The 22,800-nt window shown below is 41.6% G+C and overlaps 2 protein-coding genes across 6 annotated transcripts in view; one reads left to right on the top strand and one right to left on the bottom strand.

The window, feature by feature from the left end:
• The first annotated feature begins 320 nt into the window (after nucleotides 1-320).
• tnfsf12 (TNF superfamily member 12) lies at nucleotides 321-5,960 on the top strand. Of its 2 annotated transcripts, none has more exons than XM_027013962.2 (6): nucleotides 321-1,353; nucleotides 2,639-2,720; nucleotides 4,344-4,397; nucleotides 4,496-4,519; nucleotides 4,607-4,734; nucleotides 4,930-5,960. In XM_027013962.2, exons 1-6 carry the CDS (start codon nucleotides 1,174-1,176, stop codon nucleotides 5,182-5,184), a joined length of 723 nt encoding a protein of 240 aa, XP_026869763.1. In that variant the 5' UTR covers nucleotides 321-1,173; the 3' UTR covers nucleotides 5,185-5,960. The 2 variants fall into 2 exon arrangements, with proteins under 2 accessions (XP_026869763.1, XP_026869762.1); XM_027013961.2 differs by having other exon boundaries at nucleotides 322-1,353; nucleotides 4,341-4,397.
• Nucleotides 5,961-7,110: 1,150 nt separating this feature from the next.
• The window catches only part of chd3 (chromodomain helicase DNA binding protein 3), a 34,505-nt gene continuing 18,815 nt past the window's right edge, over nucleotides 7,111-22,800 (bottom strand). The window contains exons 31-40 of one of the 4 annotated variants that reach the window (XM_035520086.1): nucleotides 22,553-22,692; nucleotides 21,937-22,192; nucleotides 21,669-21,812; nucleotides 21,460-21,588; nucleotides 20,743-20,851; nucleotides 20,321-20,453; nucleotides 19,041-19,236; nucleotides 17,422-17,585; nucleotides 17,170-17,296; nucleotides 7,111-9,539 (exon numbers count right to left, since the gene is read on the bottom strand). In XM_035520086.1, coding sequence (XP_035375979.1) covers nucleotides 9,436-9,539; nucleotides 17,170-17,296; nucleotides 17,422-17,585; nucleotides 19,041-19,236; nucleotides 20,321-20,453; nucleotides 20,743-20,851; nucleotides 21,460-21,588; nucleotides 21,669-21,812; nucleotides 21,937-22,192; nucleotides 22,553-22,692 — 1,502 coding nt within the window. In that variant the 3' untranslated portion in view covers nucleotides 7,111-9,435. Of the gene's footprint in view, nucleotides 9,540-12,664; nucleotides 13,372-17,169; nucleotides 17,297-17,421; nucleotides 17,586-19,040; nucleotides 19,237-20,320; nucleotides 20,454-20,742; nucleotides 20,852-20,906; nucleotides 21,105-21,459; nucleotides 21,589-21,668; nucleotides 21,813-21,936; nucleotides 22,193-22,552; nucleotides 22,693-22,800 lie in introns of those variants that run through there. The other 3 variants (XM_035520087.1, XM_035520085.1, XM_035520088.1) reach the window with 3 other exon arrangements.

Consider the following 22,800-nt stretch of genomic DNA (forward strand, 5'->3'; position numbering starts at 1 on the left):
TTTTTGGGGGAATGAATCGTAACACAGCACGCAAGGATCATTGAACTCAGAAGCTATTCTAATGCTAGCCGATGCTGCAAAGATGGTGTGTTGTACACGCAACAGCGCATTGGAGGACATGTAAAGGCGGCAGTCATAATTTAAGAAGTAGTGCCACCTAGTGGTAAATTCGAGAATGTGCTCTTAAAGTATGCCGAAGTATAACTCAGCAGTGAAAAATAAAGCCAAATGAAACCAGCTAGGTATAGCAAAGGTACAGTATTTATTAGTTGTGCTTTCTAACTATATTTGTATAAGGTAAAAGGCCGTTCTGATCACATGTAGTTTTGGAGGCATATAATAGCCTATGTAGAGAAATTTGTGCTGTGAACACATTTTTATGAAAGTGCATCAGAACAAAAGTGTAATCCGCCAATTTACAGCGACAGTGATAAATGGGTTGTATGGTTCATTAGTTTATCACGTTTTAACAGATTGCAAATCCCAGTTTCCCAGTAGAACACATGTTTAAAAACGTAGTGAAATAAACGATGAGTAATGTGAAATTGCACTTGTTGACTGTGAGCCCAATAAACCAAACTTATATCTCAAAGGAAAAAAAGGATACTCGGCATCATCTGATATGGAAAGAGTTCGTTTTCCATTGTGCGCAGTGGTGCGTATCCAAGGCTGGACTAACTTCTCTGTGTTGCATTTCTGAGTTGGACAACGACATGCACTTTGAAATATGACCTTTCACCGACTACACTACGTTCGATCTGTCAGAGAGCACGAGGAAGTGTGCCAACGAATCACGTCGTCGGATACGACGAGAATTCACATCCTAGCTCAGTGCACATCTGTCAAGTCATACGACGAAAATGTTTTTTTTTTTTTTTTGCCAGCTGTAGTTTCTGCAAAAAAAACCCGCATTTTCCATTTGCATTTTCGGCAGCCAATTCGTCGCTCATGCTCATAACTGATGTCAATCTCGCAGTTTAGGTTGCAGCGGCTGCACTAACCGTTCTGTGGACAGCGTTGTTGCAGACGCACTCCAACATCTGCAATTGAGCTTAAGTTGGTGAAGCGGGTGCACTTGGGGACCTGAAACAAATAACAAAAAAAAAATGAGCACGTGGAAAACGTACAGAATGATTGATTCGGAAGTTCTGGAATGGTAAATGAGCAGACTGCATGACCATGCATCGAATTCTGCACAGAAGACGGGTTCGCACACTCCGGGTCGTCTGGTCGGTCATGGCCGTAGTCGCGTTGTCGCTTGCCGTGTGCAGTGCAGTGTTTACGTTGTGTACATGGCGACAAACTAGAGACCTGTCGAAGTCTATCAAAACTCTGCGTGACCGCTTGGATCAGGTAAAACTTGTACCATGTCCGACGCTTCATACGCTTTCAATGAAGTTCTAATTTATTACGAGCTTTCCAGTTGTCTACTTTGTAATTCTGTAGCTCACGTGGCGACATTTTCGAATGGCATTGTTGTGTATTTATGGCTCGCGTTTCCCACCATTGCGATCCATTTAATCTTCTTATGGGTCGGTGAGGGACATTTCGAGAAAGCACATGCCACAATCTTCATTATACAAACAAACATTTGTGGCGGCGCGGGGGTCCGTGGGACAATTTTATTGCTCTAGCAGACTTTGCGCACGAGGCGCTGCGAATTATGGCTCATTTAGCCTCCGCGTTTCTGCCAAGCCTGATGGCTGTTGCCAATTGTGGTCCATGTTCAGCGCAATTTACTGGAAATCCTAGACTACTTGGCGCACGCATACATTGTAACCGATGGACATTGCCTTTAAACATCGCGTCTCGTATAAGCGTTTCTGTAATTATGGTTGAGTGATTTGTGATCCGTAGACTACCATTTAAAACCTACTACTTTGCCTTCCAGCTCAGCTGTGCCGCTGTGTCTGAGTTTCTGTTGTGGTGCGCGGATAAAGTGCAGTAAAATGCTACACAGTATAAAGTAGAAGATGCGCATCTTGAACGCTCACGTTTGCGCGCATGCACATGCTGAATCAGCGAGCAGACAAGAGACACATGACTGAATTTTGTGCTGTGTAGTGATTTAGACCATGTGCTACTGTCAAATGTATTTAGCTTTACTGACATGTTTAATTTGTTTTATACAGTATTTTGAAAAGTTAAATAATCCATGATTGTCATATATTGCAGAGGTCCGTTGCATTTTTCCTACACGTCTTCACGCGTGTAGTCTCTTTGCCAAAAGACTTTTCAAATTGCTGACGAAGCTCCCCTACAGGTCATATTTTTTCTTTTTTTTCCCTCTCTACACTTCTCTGTTCTCGGCAAGGGATCTAAAACATTTAAAGAATGTGTGGCATCCTGAAAAAAAAATAAAAATGGCATCTAGTCTTGTGGGTGACCTATAAACAGAAGCATGCCAAACTCTGGGAGGCTTTGTTTGTGTCTAGTTTAGAAAAGTCTGTGGGTTTGATTATTTCACAGGCCCTGCCTGTTTCATGGCTAGCCACAGGAGACATCAATTAATATTAACACACTCTTCCAGTCCTTCCCTAACCAACATAGCATCTCTCTCTCTCTCTCTCTCTCTCTCTCTCTCTCTCTCTCTCTCTCTCTCTCTCTCTCTCTCTCTCTCTCTCTCTCTCTCTCGCAGGTGAATATGCAGCGTAAGGCTATTGTCCAGCTTTTCCTGGAGAAGAGAGAACTGCTTACTGGACAGCGAGTGAGGAGAGATGGTACTGTCAGATTAGATGAATGCCATTAAACAAATGAGTGCATGACAGTAAACGTGTACATTTTTTACTTAAAATGTGTTTGCATATGCTGCATAATAGTATCAAGCTGACTTTAAATGACATAAAACAAATAAGTACAATGACTACCCTCAAAAAAGGTGAAAAAGCCATTGATCACTGTTTCGGCAACTGAAATGTGATCATCTTTAGCCTTTTGCACAAGATATTTATAGATATGAAGGGGCCTTGGCAGCATTTGTAAACCAATGGGCACATGTTTCTAAAAGCTGCAAAAGGAAGCAGTTGGTAGCAGGCTGAGTGACAGGAGTAATTAAAGGCCTGAGCTGGATGGACATGCATCCAGCAAAACCAAATGCCCAGGCTTGGTGATTATACAGACGTGCTAAATTAAGTGCCCGGGCTTGGTGATTATACAGACGTGCTAAATTAAGTGCCCGGGCTTGGTGATTTTACAGACGTGCTAAATTAAGTGCCCGGGCTTGGTGATTTTACAGACGTGCTAAATTAAGTGCCCAGGCTTGGTGATTTTACAGACATGCTAAATCAAATGCCTGGGCAGGTATTTTACAGACATGCTAAATCAAGTGCAGCCTTTGCAGAAGCCTAAGTAGTTTTAGTTTGCTGTTTTGTGCAGATATGAATGCTCTGTGATAGCTGTTGTAATCAATGCAATAACTTATTTGGCTTGGATACCCATCTCCAGAACATACAAGGTATGGTTACAGTGGTAAACCAATGACATACTGATTATTGACCAAATGCCTGACTGAATAAACAGTTTCTAACAGATGGACTAGCAGAGACTTAATTAAACAGCAGAATAGCTTCAGCTTACTCCTGACAGCCATCTTATCTGCAGTCATTCTATGAAGCATCACTTTTCTCCTGCTTGAAAAGCAGCCCACTGGGACAGCTGGAGGCTGTGAGTTTAATCAGCATGCCAGTGATAACATACAAGCGAACCATTTCTTGGTGCTCTCTTTGATGTCTTTGGTTTGTGGTTCATGTTGTATCGGATCTTTCGAGACACATTTTGACAAAGTTTTGGGAGTTCTGGCAGTTCTCATAAGCCCCAGCACTAAAGAAAAACAACCTCTGGAGACTGCCGAGACAAATCTCTCTTCGCTCATTTTTCAAGGTGGATTGTTTAATTTATTGCAGTTAGTTGAATAGTAGCCATGGCCCTTGCTCTCTCTCGTTTCACAGGCAGAATCTTTACAGCTCCTTCAGGGTCACAAAAGAGCCAAAGGCCCCCTCTTCTAGCAGTTTCTCTCTCCATTTTTTTCATGTCCCCACAATCTTTTTTGACTGAAACCATCTGGCAGGGTGAAAATAGAAAATACTGTGCGTGGCTGTGTGCTTGATGAAAACAATGGCTGAAAGGTACAGGACAGAGGAAAGGAAGAATTTGACCATCTGGACAGACAATCAGCGTCTCAGCTGGTCGATAAATGATTCTTGATTAATCTGTGATTCTTCCATCCGCACAGCTGTTATAAGTTGCTATAAGTTGCAGAGGACCTGCATGAACACCTTATCTCTGGTGGAATGAATTCCCAAATCATTATTTTTATTCTGCTTTTTCCTTCCTTGTGCAAGTGGGAGGGGGAAAAGGAAAATCTGGAAATACAAAGAAGGTGGCCTCTCACTTTGAAAGTAAGTTTAATAAAGTAATGTTTTTTATACATAAGATTAGATCATACTAGTTTGTTCTTTGTACTTTATTACTTAAGTCTGCCTCTTGTTTCTAACAGTAACCAAAGATTCCCTCCAAAAAGGTGAGTTATGACATAAAAAAGATCACTTACAGTAGCACTGGGTCGGGTGGACACTTCAGTAATAATGTGTGTGTGGGTGTGTTACAGTGGGGGATGAGGGAATCATTAAAGGTTGGACGGAACAGCACCTGAATATGACCCAAGCTGTACATTATAACTCAGAGACAGGCACTTTCAAAGTCATGCGGAGGGGGGTCTACTTCCTTTACTGTCAAGTAAGTCGAATGAAACTAGATATTTCTTTCTTTTATGTATGCATAAGAGAACCTACTCAAGCTTTAAGTGACTTCAGCTTCCCAGGTTTACATTACTTTTTTTGAGAGCATCACTGTCTACAAGGATTTTTGTCCTTTTGATTACATCATGCCTCTGTTCACATTTAATTACATCCCATCACCCACCCCCTTCAGGTACACTTCAATGAGAACAAGACTCAGTACGTGAAGCTGGAAGTGTCTGTGCCAAAAGGCCCCTTACTGCAGTGTACGGAGGGCTATGGCACGACGCCAGCCGCTGGCTCGCACCAGTTCCACTTCCTGAAGCCCTGCCAAGTTTCTGGCCTGCTGCTGCTAGACAAGGGGGCCGAGCTAAAGGCTGTGACTGGGAAGAACTTCAGTTTGCAGGTCTCGGGCAAACACTACTTTGGTCTCTTTAAGGTAAACTAGACAATCCAGATGGCCTGTCAGACTACTATAGGTTTTTTTTCTACAGCAGTCACATTACTGGCTCCAAGGACCATTACTGTTTTTTTTTGTTTTTGTTGAACCTGCATCTGTAACTTTAAACTTCATGCCTCGGCTATTTTTCCACTCAGTCATGGGGGAAGGCCTGGACTGAGAAAGGGATATTTCTAAAAGCACCTGTCAGTGGTTTAAATGAGGATTGTACATACATTGGTACCCAAAATAAAGAATCGATCTGGATGTTAAAGACTGTTTTTACAGTGGACCTTTTTTTGGACCTTTTTTTGGTTTGGATGCATAAATTTTGGTAAATGCAAAAAAAAAAAAAAACCCACTGTTTTATATAGCATTTAATTGTAAAATGAAATGGACAATGCTCCAAGAACATGGGACTGACCAGAAGGATCACAGCATGACCATAAAAACAGTTTGTGGGATTTTTGACCACTGAATGCTTGGATGGACCAAACAGTTGCCCTGAAAAAGACATGTCTGACCTTGGATTAGTTCAGCTTGGCAAAAAGAACGTTTGGATTTGTAGTGAGGACTATTCTGATCAAATAATCATGTATGAAACAGTACTTGGCATGTTATACTGAGTATTTCACAGACACTGACCATCTTAAGTCTGGTATTTTGCTGTAAAGGTGGGATATACTGTACTGTAAGTCTTTGATTTCACATTGTGAAAACACAGTATAGTTTGGGTTGAAGCAGTGGGGAATCTTCTAAGGATGTCACAATATACCTTTGTTTTTTTATACAATGCACAATTTTCATAAATGTTTTTAAGGGTAAAGTTGCAGATTTTTATACCATTTTTATTACATGTAATCTCACTAACAAGTGATGCATGAAACAGCTAGTGTTTCATTGTGACCAAAGTATGTCAACATCTCCTGGCCTTAAGGCTTCCATAAATATTGCCATTGCTGTTAATTAAATCTGAAATGGAAAACTTACCATTGTAAATGCACTTTGTTCCAATTGGATTTCCTAATCATGCCTGTTTCCCTTCTGTATATCCTGCTCCCCTCAGCACCCCTTGTTTCCCCTGTAACCCATCTCCATTTCCCCATGCCTCCAGCTCTCACTTCCTGTATCATTATCTCCACCAAATAGCCGAAAACCTTTAAGGAAAAACGTGCTTATTTGTCCCCCTTTCCAGTCCTTCCCTCTTTTTCTACTCTCTCACTCTCTCAACATTTTTCGTTTTTTTTCCCCCTTTACCTTTTAGGGTTGCTTCTTCCACATTTGGCTTGCTGCGGGAGTTTCGGCTTTTTAGAAATGGATCCAAGATAAACTCGTCGTTGAGGTTGAGGTGAAGTGTGGAATGGCTGTGTGTGTGAGTGTAAATGTGTATTCAGGGTGACTGCAAAAGCAGTTTCAATTTCATGGCTCTTCAGTTTGCCAGTGAAGCAATATATCTAATAGTGTGTTTTTTTTTTTATTTATTTGACCTAATAATGTTTGGTTCACCATTATATTGTAAACGGTTTTAAAACCAGTCTTAAAAACTGATTGATTAAAACTGATTGAGAGATAAAGGTTATATACGTAACTGCCACAACTTTAGATAATAACTTGATATTTTCCTCACTAAATATCCAGCAAATAAGGTTGTGAAGAACAGTTCCAGTTAAAATGTCCCCAAAATATTTCTACTTAATGACATTTTAAGATATGTTGCGTATTGGTAACTAACAGCCATACCATGTTTGACCTATGCAGCACCACTGTCATTACTGAATATGATTCATCGGTTCTCACTTCTAATCTCAAAAGGCTGGGAATAGTGATGACAGAACGAGACAGACAGTGAAGCACATTCTGTCTTACATAATAGTGTTGCATTATTATGCTAAACCTCTGGACTGCTAAAGCAACTAAGTGTTACACAATTTCACATAATGTTTTCATTTGAATCTTTATTACAAACAAAATGAAAAGAAAGATGTATTATTAACATATTCCGTTCATCCACCTGGAGTCAAATCACAACATAGCCACTGATTTGGAACTGGTTTGGAACCACAACTTACACAGTGACACTTAACAATAAATGAAAAAACAAAACCATTAAAAAAAAAAAAGGGAAAATAGAAATATAGACTGAATAAAAAGTGCTTGATTCAACACTAACTCTCCCAATGACTGTCAAGCACGGAAATGTATCATTTTTCTCAGTCTTCACACGGGAGGTATGCCAGGGAGTGAGGCAAATAAATTAACTTTTCAACTCATTATCTGTTTGAGTTGAGGCCTAGCTAAGAACAGTATAAGAGCAAGCAGGCACAGAGTTTACATACTCTGTTCGACTCTTTACAGTTGTTTAACCGTTAATTAAGGCGCTTATGTAATAATACTGTGCATTTCAGGAGCCAAAGGTGTCACCTCTGAAACTTGCCAGAGATGACAAAGGAATTTTTCTTTCTGATTTTAGATATAATAGATGGATTTTTTATATTGTCAATGCATTTCAGGGTTACATGACTGATCCACTGTGTATATGTTATTTATTTGCAAGCCCCAAATGTACTGTAGATCGCAAGCTAGAAGGATGTTAATTGTTCCGAAGTTCGTTCAACCTCTTCGTTGGCTATTGTTACAATATGCCTTACATAGAGAAACATCATAAACCAAACATACAAAGAATTATCTTTTCTTTTTTTTCCTTATTTTTCATTTGGTAGAAGCTTTGCAATCGCAACATCAAGGACGACATCAACAGCAACGTCAACAATAATTATAGTTGCTATAACGAGGATTAAAAACACAGAAAACACAATGAACTGAGTTTAAATACGCAAACAATTCAGAGACTTTGTAAAAAGGAGAAGTAGAAATATGAAAAACAAAGAAAAGGAGTGCTGACTCAGAAGGAAGTGGCTGATCTATGTCTCAAAGAGGAGAGTACAGTGATGGGAGATAAGGCAGGCAAGGTTGCGGAGGGAGGGGAGAAACTGCTGCAAGTAAAGCACTGCTGAACTTGATATAGTAACCATCTTGGCAGAGATAAAAAATAAAGTTTCAGATCTTTCACTAAACGACCTTTTGAGGTTTGAACCATTGTGACCTTTTTTTGGGTTGAACCGCTGAACCCATAAACTGAATGTCACAATTTTATGTGCCAATAATATAAATAGCTATTACTGTCTGTTTTCCCAAGATGAAGCTAAATGTTAAAAAACACCTTTCTAGCCAACGAAGATAGCACAATCGATACTTAATTCACTGACCTTGGTTTTAAATTGCCTCCTTTGTTAATCTCATCAGGCTGCCGAACCGAAACCGAATTATTATGTGGGATATTACGAAAACCTAAAACTGTGTTTTATACAATTCATTTTTCTTTTTATCAATCAGCAGTCTTCTCCATCATAACCATAACTGTACTGAACAGTGCTATTCTCTGGCCGCATGCTCCATTAAGCTAGTTAACAAAGCACGGTCCATGGTTACTAGCACTGCAAACGGAAAGGTTCTGCCATTTAAATTAGTTTTTTTTTTTGTTGTTGTTTTTTCTCGTGTTTTCAATGCAAAACCAAAGTGTGATGAAAGCCCAGAGAATGTTTTGCTGAACCTGCACTATGGAATGGTGGGCATGGCTCGATGCATGGAGATTCCCTTCTACTGAAGCACTGGGTGTTACGAGCATGCTGCTGAAATGGGGGGTGGGGGGGGGGTGGAGGCTGGCAAACACACACATGCAGCTGCATCTCTGAGTAGGTGGCTGACAGGGCACTAGTGAGGCTCTGTGGTCGTGTGTGTGTGTGTGTGTGTGTGTTCATGCATGTGTGGCTGTTGTGTGAAGAGCATGTGCGTGCATTGCTTAGAGTACTCCAGAGTAGTGGTTGGTCTGAGGCAGATCCTGATGTTGGCAGACAGTGAGAAAGTGTGTTTAGAACAAGAAGTGTATTGGAGAGTGGTTATGCGTGTGAGGGAAAAGTGTCTTGTTTTGTTTACTTAAACTGTGACACTGGGCGTCGTCAAAGAGCTGTCGTTATAGTAACCAGCCAGTCATGGAGTCATTATATGCCTACATGGAGTCATTATATGAAGTGATGTGCATTCAGGGGAAGTTTTTATTCTAATTAATCATAATATTTTGCCAATTATCTCCCTGTGTTAAACACTGCACATTCCCATTGCTGTAGGTGAACCGTGTGTGTGTGTGCGTGCGTGTGTGTGTGTGTGCGTGCATGCATGTAGTTCTGGGGAGCACGGCTGGCCTCAGTCGTCGATGCAGATCACTTCTCCGGTTCGTTGTTCTCTCCTTCCCATCATGAGCTCCGCCTCCCTCTCTTTCTTAACTGACATGGGAGGTCCGTTCAGCACTGAAAGATACACACAGACACACACACAGACGGAGTAACATTTACCATTAAGAACGGTTTAAGTTGTACGACTCCAACGTGCTTGTGTATATCCCACCCATGCGCTTTCCTCCAAGATCTGAATTCAGATTAAAAACGTTTTCTTTTCAGCCATATTTATTCACCTTTTCCCTCAGTGCTCTGCCTCTTCCTGTCCTCGCTCATTCAGCTTTCCTTTTCCCCTACTTCACTCTTTTTTCGCCTTTTCCTCAGTTTCTCTATTCCTCCTCGCATCTTTCCTTTAGCCATCACTTTATTCCTTTATTCTTTTGACCAATCCTTTCCTCTTGCGTCTGTCCTTTTGCTTAAATGCGGATTTGATCTCTCCACATCCCAAACTATGTGTACATTCATCAGGTTAAGAATAACACAGTATATTGTTGATCATATTTTAATATGAAGTGTCATTCAGAATATCACAGATCATCAAAACAATATAAAAATTAGAGTTTTATATAGGTACTATGGTACTATCAGTGGATTGCTTATACAGAATATGTTCGCCCCTACACACACACGTACACACGGACGCACACGCACACACACATGCACACACACACACGCACGCACACATGCACAAAAGGTTTCTTCAGGATAAACACAAAGCGTGTCTAACGTCATTGTGGCACCTAATTCCAATGTCTGAATCCTGTTCTGCTGTAGCCTGTCAGCACATGCTAACTGGTATTATAGTTAAAGAAAAGAAATATAGAAAAGTTCATACTTGGACAAGAACCTACGGTGAACATTAAGTGGTTATGACTGATACTTGTGTGAAAAAGATCAAATTTCTTTTTCATGTCTTGGTACTCTTCTATTCTATTCTATTCTATTCTATTCTATTAACATTGGTTAAAAGGGAGTCATAGCAGTTAAAACCTTTGGTTTGCAAGAATGACCCACAAAAAATCCCTTCATATACAAATTCATCTAACTACACATGGCCCAGAACTGAAAGAACAGATCCCTATTGAATGAAGAGATCCCTATTGAATGAACAGATCCTTATTGAATGAACAGATGCTTATTGTTGTTAATGTTGACAAAAGCAGATTTGTTAAAGGCTTTCATGCATATTAATGTTTTAACAATTTCAGATAGATGATCAAAGATTGGACTATGTGGAAAATAAAAAATTTGACTCTTTTACTCTGTATAATCATGCTGTTAAATGCTTGAGCAAATCAGACCCAAAGATGCGCTCAACAAGGATTTTTCATTAAGACTGTCTACATATGATGTCATTTCAATATAGTAGACAGTCTTTCAAAGCTAATTTCTAGTTCATGCGTTTTTATAGTCTCATCAACACAAGGCAAAAGAGGCTTAACAATAAGAGACAGCAAGATCTGTTTAACTGATTAGCTTTATAATTAGATATATAATAATAATATTAGCTAAATATAATAACAGCATAGTTTTTACACTGTATTAAAAGACTATAACTAGAGAGTGACACAAATGAAGCATATTAAATAATCAAAAGCTAATATTTACTTAGCTAAGAGACACAAGAAAGGGAAAGTCTATAGCTAAATTTCAGACTGATTCAGATTATTTTTATAAACATGAAGAATGAACTGAACAAAAATAAACGAAGCCATCTTTTCTGATAAGGAGGAGGCCGGATCCAACCAGGGCACTTTACAGGGAAGACCTGCACTAGCAATCCATCCTGTGACTTTTTGTGACCATAAAAGTCATGTTGCACTTAAGAACCAAAGAAAATAGGTCATATTTCGCATTCACATCTAAAGGACCGCCCCCCCCCCCCCCCACGGAATACTCTAATTCACTGCCTCACTACACAAGTTTTCTCCTGCGTAACCACTTTCCCCTCTTCGTTCAGTAACTCAGAAAAACACTCAGTTGGCAGACTGCCTCCATGACCCCAGCCTGTTTAAACAACCACTATGCTTACTCAATTAATCACTCACCTAGAGGCAATTAGAATAACCCCACACTGAGGGCAACTGTGGCTAATCTTCATTTCACAGTGTACTCCCAAACACACCCACACACACCTATGTGCACAAATAAACAGCCAAAAACCTCCATTTATTCTTCTTATGCATACCTTAGTACCAAGGTGTACAGTATGTACCTATTAATGCATGCAAGCAAGCACATGGTGTGCACACACACATGGGCTTGCATGTGGCCACAGGCACGCATATTGTGTGTTTGTGCACCTGTGGGAGCACCATGAGCTCTCTCACAACAGTTCCACACTGTATAACGTTCCCACGGGGAAGTTTATCTGGCTCCGATTATAAACAGGAATTTATGTGTTGCCCCTTTGAACTGATCTAGTGTCTGCTTGTTGTAGTGAAACTCTGACTGCAACTGTTAAAGTTAAGAGCACCAAACCAATTGCACATTCTAGGGCATCAGACCAATCTCTGGGCACAAAACCAATATCAAGTTTACCAACAGTGGAATCTGGGCAAGGGTACACGGTAGATTGAGCAGGGTACACGGTAGATTCTGGAGACAAAGAAGTGATTTATGTTCCCTTTTTCCCATGTCAGTAATTCCAGCTGGCAAACCCCCTTAAATATCTTTCTGACAAGCTTCTTTTTCTGGTCATTCTCATGATCAGTGAGCTCAAGTTAGATAGCATACAGTCTTAAATATTCAGATTGGTTTGCATCCACAAGATGCAGAAGAAAAACCAAAACTTTGCCTTTGGTAAAAATGTACAAGAACAAAAAATCCAAGACTGTCCATCTCAACCTCAAATGTGTGGATTCCTCTGATTGGGATGGGAAAATGTTGAGGAAACAAACTTGCAGTCCGTCTTTGGAATTTCTTGGTTTTGACACTATGAAGGGCTGTAGTCCTCCCACTGTGTGTGAGTAAATGAGGAGTGTGTGTGTGTGTGTGTGGGAGGGGGTGGTCCAATGAGTGAGAGAGTGAGACAGAGAGAGAGAGAGAGAGAGATTTCCACAGGAATTAGGGAGTAAAGGTCCTGGGTACTTAGACATGTTCACTCATTTCCCTTGCCAAGTGAAAGATGAATCCGCTGGGGCTTCTCTCGGGGGGGAGAGATGAAAGAAGCAGGGGGGGCTAAAGAGCGGGAGGGAGGGAGGGAGGGGTGTCTGTGTCTCTGGCACCATCCACACAGCTCTCGCGTTTCTCTGGAACAGTTGGGCGAGTTTCTCTTTCTGTCACTCACGCTCGGCTCCTTTGATTCGCTCACTCATCTCACTTGCTCCATCTGTCTGTCTCGCCACCTTGCTGCCTGTTCAAATGACCGCTTTGATGACTCTATCACCCTCAGGCTGGCAGCCAGGGAGGTCCTGTGGACTTTAAGCGGCTCCCCGTTCCCCTCCCGTCCTTTCTGTCCGCTGAGCTGCTTTCTGACGGCCCCTCTTTTGTACCCCTCTCTCCCACATCTCACTCTCTTCTTCTCCATTTCTCAGTTTTCTAGTTTTCGCCGCGAGCGGACTTTGTGCGCCTCTGGATATTTCTCTCTCTGCCCTCGGTTTTATCTGTCTAATTTCTCCTCTTTTTAGTTTCTCTGTACTGATTACCACTCATTCTCTCCCACAACCCCCTCCAGTTCTGTCCACAGCTCCCATCAGTCAGGGCTTTTTGGGCCGTCCGTTGCGAGGGAGGTTCTCCACCGTGTTGCTGAGGCGGTATTTGACAATGATGCTGTGCACGGTGGATTTTGGCATGCGCAGCTCCTGACCGATTGACCCTTCCGACTTGCCATCCTTCCACAGGTCCACCACACGCTGGCGCTGCAGTACGTCGTGCTCCTTGGTCTTCAGACAGGGCGAGGCTTCTGTGGGGGCAGAAAGGTGGCAGACTGTAGACACGAGCGGGGCAGCGAGTGGGCTAGCAGCAGCAGCAGTAAGACCAGCGCGAGTGGAACAGTATCAGTCCTCAAAATATTCACAGACACACCAGCAGACTCAAGGAAAGAGGAGGGCTTGAGGCCATTCAGGAAAAAACAAAACAAAACAAAACAAAACAAAAAGACTGAAAAGTACGAGAGCCATGGGATCCTCATGTCCACAAAACTTTACTTCCCATTTTTCATATCAGTCCATGAACACAGCATTCCCAGGCGGATGATGTCCGTAGTTTGAGACAAAGAAATGTGCAAAGAGATTTGAGTGCTTTATTCAGTTTCAAAAATGAAAACGGGTGTTTTGGGTTGTTTTGGGTTTTTTTTAGCATAAATGTTGACACTTCGAAAAAGAAAGACAGCATCCATTTAATTAAAAAGACAAACGTTTAAAATTATTTGACTCCTAAAAAGATCCGAACTTTCGTCTCTGTGACTTAGGAAAGAAAAAAAGCTATTTGTTCTGTTATGTCTTCAACAACCTTAAGAAGCGCTGACTGAGGTGAAACAGGCTCTGAAAATCCACTAACAAGAAGCAGGTTAAGGAGCTCTCACATTCTGTTCCCTTCCATTCCACTCCATATCTCACTCTCTCCGTCTCTCTTCTCGTCTCTTTCTCTTCAACTCTTGCACTTTGCATTTCTCACTCTTTCCCCCCCCCCCCCACTGTCTCTCTTCTTGTCTTTTGGTGTTTGTTTAGTTTTTCGTGCTGTTTTCAGTCTCTGTCCTTGGCTAAGTTTAAGCCGCAGTCGTCTCGGCTGGAGAGCGGACTGGCCAATGGGCCTGGTGTGTGCTGTGTTTTTAGCCCAGTCAGGGGTCAGTGCATGCGGCCCCAGCGCCATCTGCCTTTGTGCCCACACTGTTAAGGAATGATTTTCTCCTGCGGTTCTTTTTCCTTTTTTTTTCCCCTGCTCTCTTAAAAATATCTCTGGCCAGAGGAGGAAAAATGCTCCCTGGGCTGAGCGATTCCTGGCACAGCCAGGGCAGCAGAGCAGCATAATGACATTTTCAGAAAAAGCCCAGTCGCACCGGAAAAAAAAAGAAGAAGAAAAAAAAAAATGGGGCTACAATATCCCCCACAGATGCCTTGGCTGAAGGACGGGTAAAGAAATGCTCTGTCAACAGGGTGCAATGCAGTCAAGTGTATGCAGGGTGACCAGTCTGGGATTTTGATCAAACAAACAAAAATATGAGCACAGACTGTCACATTTGTTTTGTGGGAGCCATGCATGTTTGTGCGGTTCTGAAATAACTTTAAAAGAAATAAGCACAATTTATTGGCAGAGCTGGAATCGATTTTTGTACCAAAGGAAAAGACACACATAATTTTTTGGAAAGTGCCTCAGAGTCCTTTCAAATAAAAATGCAACTGCTTTAGTTAAAACAAACCAGATTTACGTTCTGCAGAATAATGCATAGTTCAAATATTTGGTTTATGTAATCACGATGCATGACAAATAGCAGAAGATTCTACTATTGGTTAGAGGGTTCCCACTTTTGCACATGTAACTACTTCAAGGACTTTCCATGGTCTTTCAGGGCTGAAAAGAATCCTAAAATGCATTTATGCAAAATGACAATGTCTTGGACAAAATATGTTCATGAAGAGATGACATAACAAATGCATACTATTTTAAGGAGCAGATGTTAGAAAATTAGCACCTGTGCAAATACATTAATCACTACATGTGCAACTATACACAAACCAGACCTACCACCGGCCTCACTGGTTGTGTGTTTAACAACTAGGGATTCCAATGACAGTTTTAATATTCCCCAATCTATTTCCCTTACAGGTACTGATAATCAGCTTGAAATATTTTAGGCCTCAACTCTGCACGTAAATGTTACACATTTAGCTCCTTTTAAATGGTTAATGGTACTAAAAACGTATATTGAAAAACAAGTGAAGCTTGCAACAAATGCAATAATATAATTCTAGTTTATCTAAAATACAAAATTTGCTACTAAACTAAATCTAAAACATAAACAAATGCATGGGACTCACATTTTATGAAGTTATTCTTATAACTTACTTATGGTGTCATAAAGAGAAAAGAATAGTATTTCTTAACTTAATGATTTTCACTGATTGACAATATATTTTTCATTGTTTTCCAATAACACCTTTCCAGACTGCTAAAATGTTGGTATACAGGACATGAGCACTACACCTCAAAACTTAAAACTAAATATATATTCCCATTCTACTAATGTCAGATTGGATTGGTTTCGAAGTATACATTTTTTATAACTAAAAAGGCAAGCATCTCTGATTGTCCATAATTCAAAAGGAAATATTTTCCTTTCAAAAACCATGTAAAAAAGCCTGTGAATCTGTCTTGAGGGCTCCCCATCATATAGACTCTACCATCCGACTGAGGTTTTCCATAATTGTGAATTCCCAGAATGTGAAAACAAAAGTAACATTTGGGATAGGAAGTATATACAGACATGATGGGACATGTGATGTAAAAATCCTGAGTTTACTGAGTATTGCTCAGTGGGGAATATTCATAAAAACACATAGCGATCATGGTTTTATATGTATATAAAATCAGCAAATTTAATATGACATAAATCTGTTACTGGACCTTTGTCAGTTTTAAAATATTTTAAATATTATTGCTATTTAAGCTTGGTATGTTAGCTTGTTGCTTTATTCTGATTTTCTGGGGACAGTTTTGCAGAATTACTAAACACAGCCTTACATTATTAAAGTGTCTGGGGTGACAGACATCATCTCATTATAGTGAAGTATATGCATTTAGTTTATTTTTGCCATTAAATGAACCACTGACATATCATTTCTGCTCTTTTCTTGAGGAGACTCACCCCATGGACCTGGGTTGCAACTCATGCTTTCCCTCCCTCCCGCCCTCCCTCCCTCCCACACTCTGAAGATCATGATCAAGTAGGGCATTCAACAAGAGTGGTGGTGGTGTCCTTGTTGTAAAAGGCTTGTGCCATTTTCATCAATTACTAAAGCCTGAAAGCAATAAGAAATATGCCAAGGAGTAAACAAGATTAACTGTTGTTTGCAGTCCAATAGATTTGACTTGTTTCTGTGTATATCCAACAAATTTCACCCAACAAATTCACCCATGGGAAGCCAGACATACACAACACTCCACAGTTCCAAAAGCAAAACCACAGCGAAAATACTGCACTAAATTAGATTCCCTCAAATGTGTTAAATCTTCCTTCAACTTTCCACAAACCAATCCACATTTTCTTACTGTACATCGGTAAAACACCACTTAACAAATTCATCACAACACTCCACGAGGGATCTTGAAAGGGAAGGTTTTTTTTTTACCTGAGCCTCACCTCCATGCACCAACTTGCATGTCTTTGCACTTCACACAGTTTCTAACAACTTCTTATAATCAGCCAAAATAAAAATAATAAAATTAAATTAAATTCATGACATGCAAAGCTCTTTCCCAAAGCTTTCATGATTCAAGTTTACTAATCAATGGTTTCATCACTTAAGGAAATTTAGAAACAGGATGTACCCTTAAAAACAGGCTGTAACTTTCCTTTAGTAATGAATTCCCATAGTTTTATGGAGAACCAAAGCTGCAGGTCAGTGTTTTGGCTGTAGCCTTCACATTCTTCACTGAGCTCCAGCCCTGGCTAATTAAACTAGGCCTAAAGCTGAAACCATTAGTGTATCTTTCATCATGATTTTCGGAGAAGCCCTTTGTATGAAGGGAACGCAGCACTCACCTGATATGAAAGAGCCCGGAGGCATCTGGCTGTAGTTGGCCCCGGCCAGAGTCATGCCCCCTGGGGGAGCTGGTGTGAATGGGGGTCCATAGTTCTGTGGAGTAGCGTAAGGACCTGGAGGAATAGGCTGCAGGGAAGGAAGAACATATATGAGTAGTAACAGGAGAAATGTTGAAGACATGGCAAAGTGGGACACCCATTCTGCCTTGGGAGTACTATGGGGGGTGTGCTTGTTTGCAGCTGGGATTTTACCGGTGGCGTGTGTGTCTCATTGCCCTTGTTGGCCAGTCTGCTGAGGATGCTCCTCTCAGACATCTGCAGGCGCGCTGCGATGGGCGGGACTCTGGAGAGGGTGGCGGGGAGCCGTGTCACGTCTGCCTTCATGTCGCTGAGAAGCTCCTCCAGTTGGTTGAGGACTGCAGTTATAAGATTGCAAATGTCACAATTCATCCAATCAAAAATGTACTGAAAGGGGGCCATGCGAAATTCCGCAAATCCGTGACTCAAATGGAATCCCTGAAATGTGAGAAATGTTGGACAGATAGCACACGTTAAGTCAAAATCAGGAATTAGCTGTCTATTCTGACCTTTTATAAGCAGATCAGTGTATGGAGTGTATGGACTATACATACTTAAATAACTTGGAATTGCTAAATGTGTGCATCATTTACCTTAACCATTGTTAGCCTGTAAAGGATGAAAAATCATACTTAAGTAAATAATTCTCTATCAAGGAAAGTAATAAAGGGCCAAAAGCAGAGCACTAATGATAGAGGAAAACCAGATCGAGGCTGAACCTAAAATTCTTTAGGAATATTTTGTGATTGTATAAGTCATTTGTCCATCGTGGTGAGTTTTTTCTTTTTGCCAAAGCTTAGATTTCCCTGTCTTCATGGGAAACATTGGAAATATAAACATATTTCAAATATCACTGAGAATAATTTTTATTTATCAAATAATCCCGTTCCAACTGTGATGGTTAATTCATAGTATAGATAGGTTTGGTTTTTTTTACATGCAGTAATTATTTCAAGCCAACATATTATTATTCTAATTATAATTAGTAGTAGTAGTAGTAGTAGACGTAGTAGTAGTAGTAGTAGTAGTAGTAGTTGTTGTTGTTTCACTTATATATAACCTTTCTAGGTACCAAATGATGCTTTACAATTAACGCATTGCACAATGCTTTTACATCCAGTCAACAAACCAGTCAGAAGTGGCAGTCAATCGTGCAGTCTACTCTCAACCGGAAACCACAGCCCCATGGGGGAATGCAACAGGTGAACTTGTGTACATAGACATTGCTAGAATGCTGATATGTAAATCATCATGAAAGAATGTATAACTAATGGTGTGAAATACTTCCAGTGGATGTATACATTGTAACTTTTACATGCAAGCTGAAATCAGCTGAAATGATCCAATGTGATGATAATTGCAAAGAATTTAGAAATCACTTTTTGTTTTCAGGAACAAGCAAAAACAATAAAACTGATGAGCCAAATAAAATGACTGCCAAACGTGTGTTTGTCTTTGTGGATTAACATAGCAAACAGAATTCTGCTTCACAGAGTGAGTATTTTTAGCTGAAATTGCCTTTTGTGGTTGTGTTTCCATATGCCGTATCAGAGATATTGTGAAATATGGAGGTTTTCCAAAAGCAGCTTTTAGTGTGTGAATACATTCAGCAAAGTGGGTGTTTTACAATGTGCCCTCCTTCACACACACACACACACACACACACACACACACACACACACACACACACACTCTAGGTGCCTTTGGGCAGTCCAGATTCTGGTCTTCAAATCACAAAAATCTGGATATGGTTAGTGGCTACGATGTGCAGAACATGCGGGTTCTCTCCTCACCCTTGTGCAGGACTGCATTAGCAGGTTTGTTGCCTGCAAGCGACTCTTTGCTGAGATGCTGGTGAGACTCAGCCAGGCACTCGACCTCAGCGAAGCGGGCGTTCAGGGCCATGGCTGGGTGAGTGGGGTCCTGGGTCATGTTGAGGTACGCTGCCCGACGCAGCTGCTCCTCAATCACCAATGCCTGCTCCAACAGCTGAGAAAATGAAAGGGAGGGAGGGAGGGAGAGAGAGAGAGAGAGAGAAGGAAAAATAAAGAGGCAAAGTCTCTAAAGATGAAGATAAAGTCTTAGTTGAGTAAAACACAATTATATTCATGTTCTATTCATAAGTAGGGTGTTAGAGAAGGGTGAGGAGGAAAAACAAGTGAAACGAAAAGTAATGGCGAATGGAAAGAAAAAAAAATGAAAGTGACTGAGAAACAGAAACAAGAAGAAATAAAGAATGAGATAAAAAGCAAAGATTTCCAGGGCAAGCAAATGAACAAGAAAAGAAAGAAATCTTTGCACAAAGGGTTGGAAGAAAAAGTGACAGCAGGCCTGAAGCCACAGAACAAATGTGCACTCTCAGGATGTAACCGACAGAGAAGAACTGTATTGGAACAATATCCCCTCCAGTGAGATGTATAAGGAAACCTGAGCATCTAACCAAAAAGACATTCTAACGCAATCAGCCAAAGGCCAGCACTGGCCAAAGTACTGCAAATTATATAAGACAATGAGAGGGAGAGAGTGGGTGGGGGTGAGGAACCAAAGAATGAGGATGTAGAGAACAGGATATGAAACATGTGATGGAGCAAAACAGCGGAAAAAGAGAAAGAGATTTTGTGTTGCACAAGAGCTTATGTCAGCTTGATGTGTAAGCCTGCCATCATCACGCATTAACATGAGGAGGAAATAAAAGTCTCCCTTTAATCACTCTGACTTATCCTCACCAGCCACTGCTTTAGCGTATGGTATATAGGTTCAGGGGAATTTTACAGTATGGCTTGGGTTCCTACAAGGCACTCAGAAGTATAGTATGGAAAATGTATGTGTGGGTGTGTGTGGGCGTGTGTGTGTGGGTGTGTTAGGGTTTGTCCAACAGATGGCTACTGTGATGCTTATTGTGGTCTAAATAGTAACAACATGGACAGGTATAATCGCCATGTACCTTTATGCTGCTAATTACCCAAACATAACCACAGGAGGTCCTCCGGTTTTAATACATTGCTGAATGAAAATCGCAAATGAAAAAAGTGAAACCAGTTCTTCTGAATGCAGACAAAAACACGAGCCTTACTTTAAACCTCCTGGCCAGGAACTTGTTCTTCATCTCCAGAAAGTTACCCTTGTTAGCCTGTGACTTGAATGGTTCATTGACGATTGCGAACTGGGGGTCGTTTTGAATGTCCTGCCATCGAGCGTAGCCATGACTGTGAGAGGTTGGCGGTTAAGGTTCCAACTGGATAACAAAAACTCAGTTCTCCAACCATATGGTATAAAAGTGACTGAAGCCATGTGTTACAATATGCTACAATATGCTTCGGTCACAATGCCCATGAATACGTTTCATATGTCAATTCTTAGTCATATAGAGAAATGTGTTAATATATACAGTGTCAAAGTCCCATGCATTTGTGATCATATGCATGCGTGCATGCAGTCACGCACACACAGGTACATGCTCCTTCCATGGTGACAGCCACCTGTCTCCAAGGATACACCACAATGCCCGCCAGCAGCCAGAAGTCGTGCCGTCGGTGCCAGATCTCGTTCATCTTGCCGGAGGAGATGGCTGCTCGCTCCTCATTCTGCCAAAGAGTGTGCAGCTCTGTGGAGAGGCAGAGGTGCACGCAGCGCTGAGCTTATCAACCCAGAGGAAACGGAGACGAGTCGCAGTACAAGGAACCGTGTCTAAAAAGCGGCACGGGCTTTGGAGGGCACATAGCCACGCATTAACGCCAATGTGTTATGCTTGCTTTCCTCACAAACCTGCCCGCTCTAATCCTGTCAGGGCACGCAGAGCTCTGGCTCCGAGCTGGGTTAACACTGAAGCAGGGTGTGGGTCAAGCGTTTTGCCAGTGCTGTGGAAATGTGTACAAAGCGCCCTCAAACTGGGCTCAGGTTCTCCAAAGCACCAATCTCCCATTAATATTAATATTAATCTGACAGAGGACTCTTACATTCTGTGTGCTTGGACGGTTAGAGTGACATCAGAAGTGCGTGTCATTTAAACATTTGTCTGTCATCTTTACAAGCTCTACTAATGCGCACAACATAATGGCCATCCAATTTGCATTAGTTAGGGTTCAGCTGCTTCAGGAGAAAGTGACCATTTTAGGAGATGTGATAAAAGATAAACATAATCCAGCAAGTTGTCCCTACAGTATAAACCAACAGCAGACACATCATCTCATTCTCCCAGGTGGATTATTTTACCTGTGAATCCTCCATCTGCGATGTTGAACATGAACCGCGGGCGTTCTGTTGGTTTGCCGTTGCCCTTGGCTGTCTCCTCCTTTTGACCTTTGGCCTCTTTCCCAGCATCCTTTTCTCCCTTTACTTCCTCTGTGGCCAGGAAAGCAATCAGAACTAATTCTTAATAAGATGATTGGGATGGTAAAGATGGTAAGAAGTATAGCACTCACCATTCTTAACATCCGACACTTGGCCTTCAACCTTCTCCTTCTCTGCTGGCTCCGTAGGAACAGGTGGGTCCTCACTCATTTCTTTCTCCTCCCCGGCTTTTTCAGCTGCTCCTACTTTCTCACTCTTGTTCCCTTTCTCGGCCCCTGCAACAGCAGACGAGCTCAATGGTGCAATGACTCACTTTGACAGACTGCCCTGACAGCCAATTAGGTTTGTCAGTTACACCACGAGTTGGGGGCTGTTCTTCAGATGAAAAACGGAGTCTACCTTGATTCTCGTCTTTGACTGCAGGGAGGTCTGACATGGATTCTTCTTTCCTTTTTTCAGCAATGGACTCTTTCTTAGGGCTCTCCTCCTCTCCACCCTTCTCTCTCTCACACTTTTCCTTTGGAGAGGGTGGGCTGGGCTCGGGAGTTGCTTTAGATTTCGAATCTCCCGTAGCTACCGCTGTGCACCCCTCAGGTGCTTCAGTCTGTTCGCTGGGTGGAGGGTCTTTTTCACTGCCCTTTACAGGTGCAACAGACTGCAGAATGAAATAAGTGCATGTCCTTCTGAGTCTTACTGCCAAACATACGCACATGCACGCTCGCCTCTGCCCTGCCTGATCACTGCCCGGCTTACTGACTCACTCAACCAAGCACACACAAATAACAGCCCATTCACCTCCCACATTTACTTTTTAAATGTATTTTTTCTTTTATAGCATTCGACAGACACTGTACAGCATTTGACAAACGCTTATCCAGAACAACATATATATTTATCAGTATGACAGTACATGTGTGATAGGGATTCAAACCCATGACCTTGGTGTTATTGCACCACGCTCTACCTGCTGTAACAGCTAAGAGAGAGACACATACACACACACGCACACACTTACCTCTCTCAGTTCTGCACTTTCTGAGCTCTCTCCTTCCTTTCGCTCTCTTCCCTTCTCCCTCTGGTCAGCCCGGCTCTCTCCCTCTTCCTTCTCTCCCTCCTTCCCACTCTTCTCTGTTTTGTCAGGTGGAGAGGGTGTGGCTACAAGAGTGACAGTCCAAATCTGGTCATGTGTACGCATGCACACATTTGCTTTTCACCATGGGTCTATATTTGGCCTTCTTGTATGTGTCCTTCGTATGTGCGTGC

Source organism: Electrophorus electricus, chromosome 19, assembly GCF_013358815.1.
Source record: "Electrophorus electricus isolate fEleEle1 chromosome 19, fEleEle1.pri, whole genome shotgun sequence".
NCBI lineage: Eukaryota > Metazoa > Chordata > Actinopteri > Gymnotiformes > Gymnotidae > Electrophorus > Electrophorus electricus.

Bases quoted from the DNA above. Each gene is read 5' to 3' on its own strand.
- tnfsf12 (XM_027013961.2), top strand. From the start codon at position 1,174: ATGACCATGCATCGAATTCTGCACAGAAGACGGGTTCGCACACTCCGG. The intron at 1,354-2,638 runs GTAAAACTTGTA...TCTCTCTCGCAG, and splicing joins TGCGTGACCGCTTGGATCAG to GTGAATATGCAGCGTAAGGC. The intron at 4,520-4,606 runs GTGAGTTATGAC...GGTGTGTTACAG, and splicing joins CAAAGATTCCCTCCAAAAAG to TGGGGGATGAGGGAATCATT.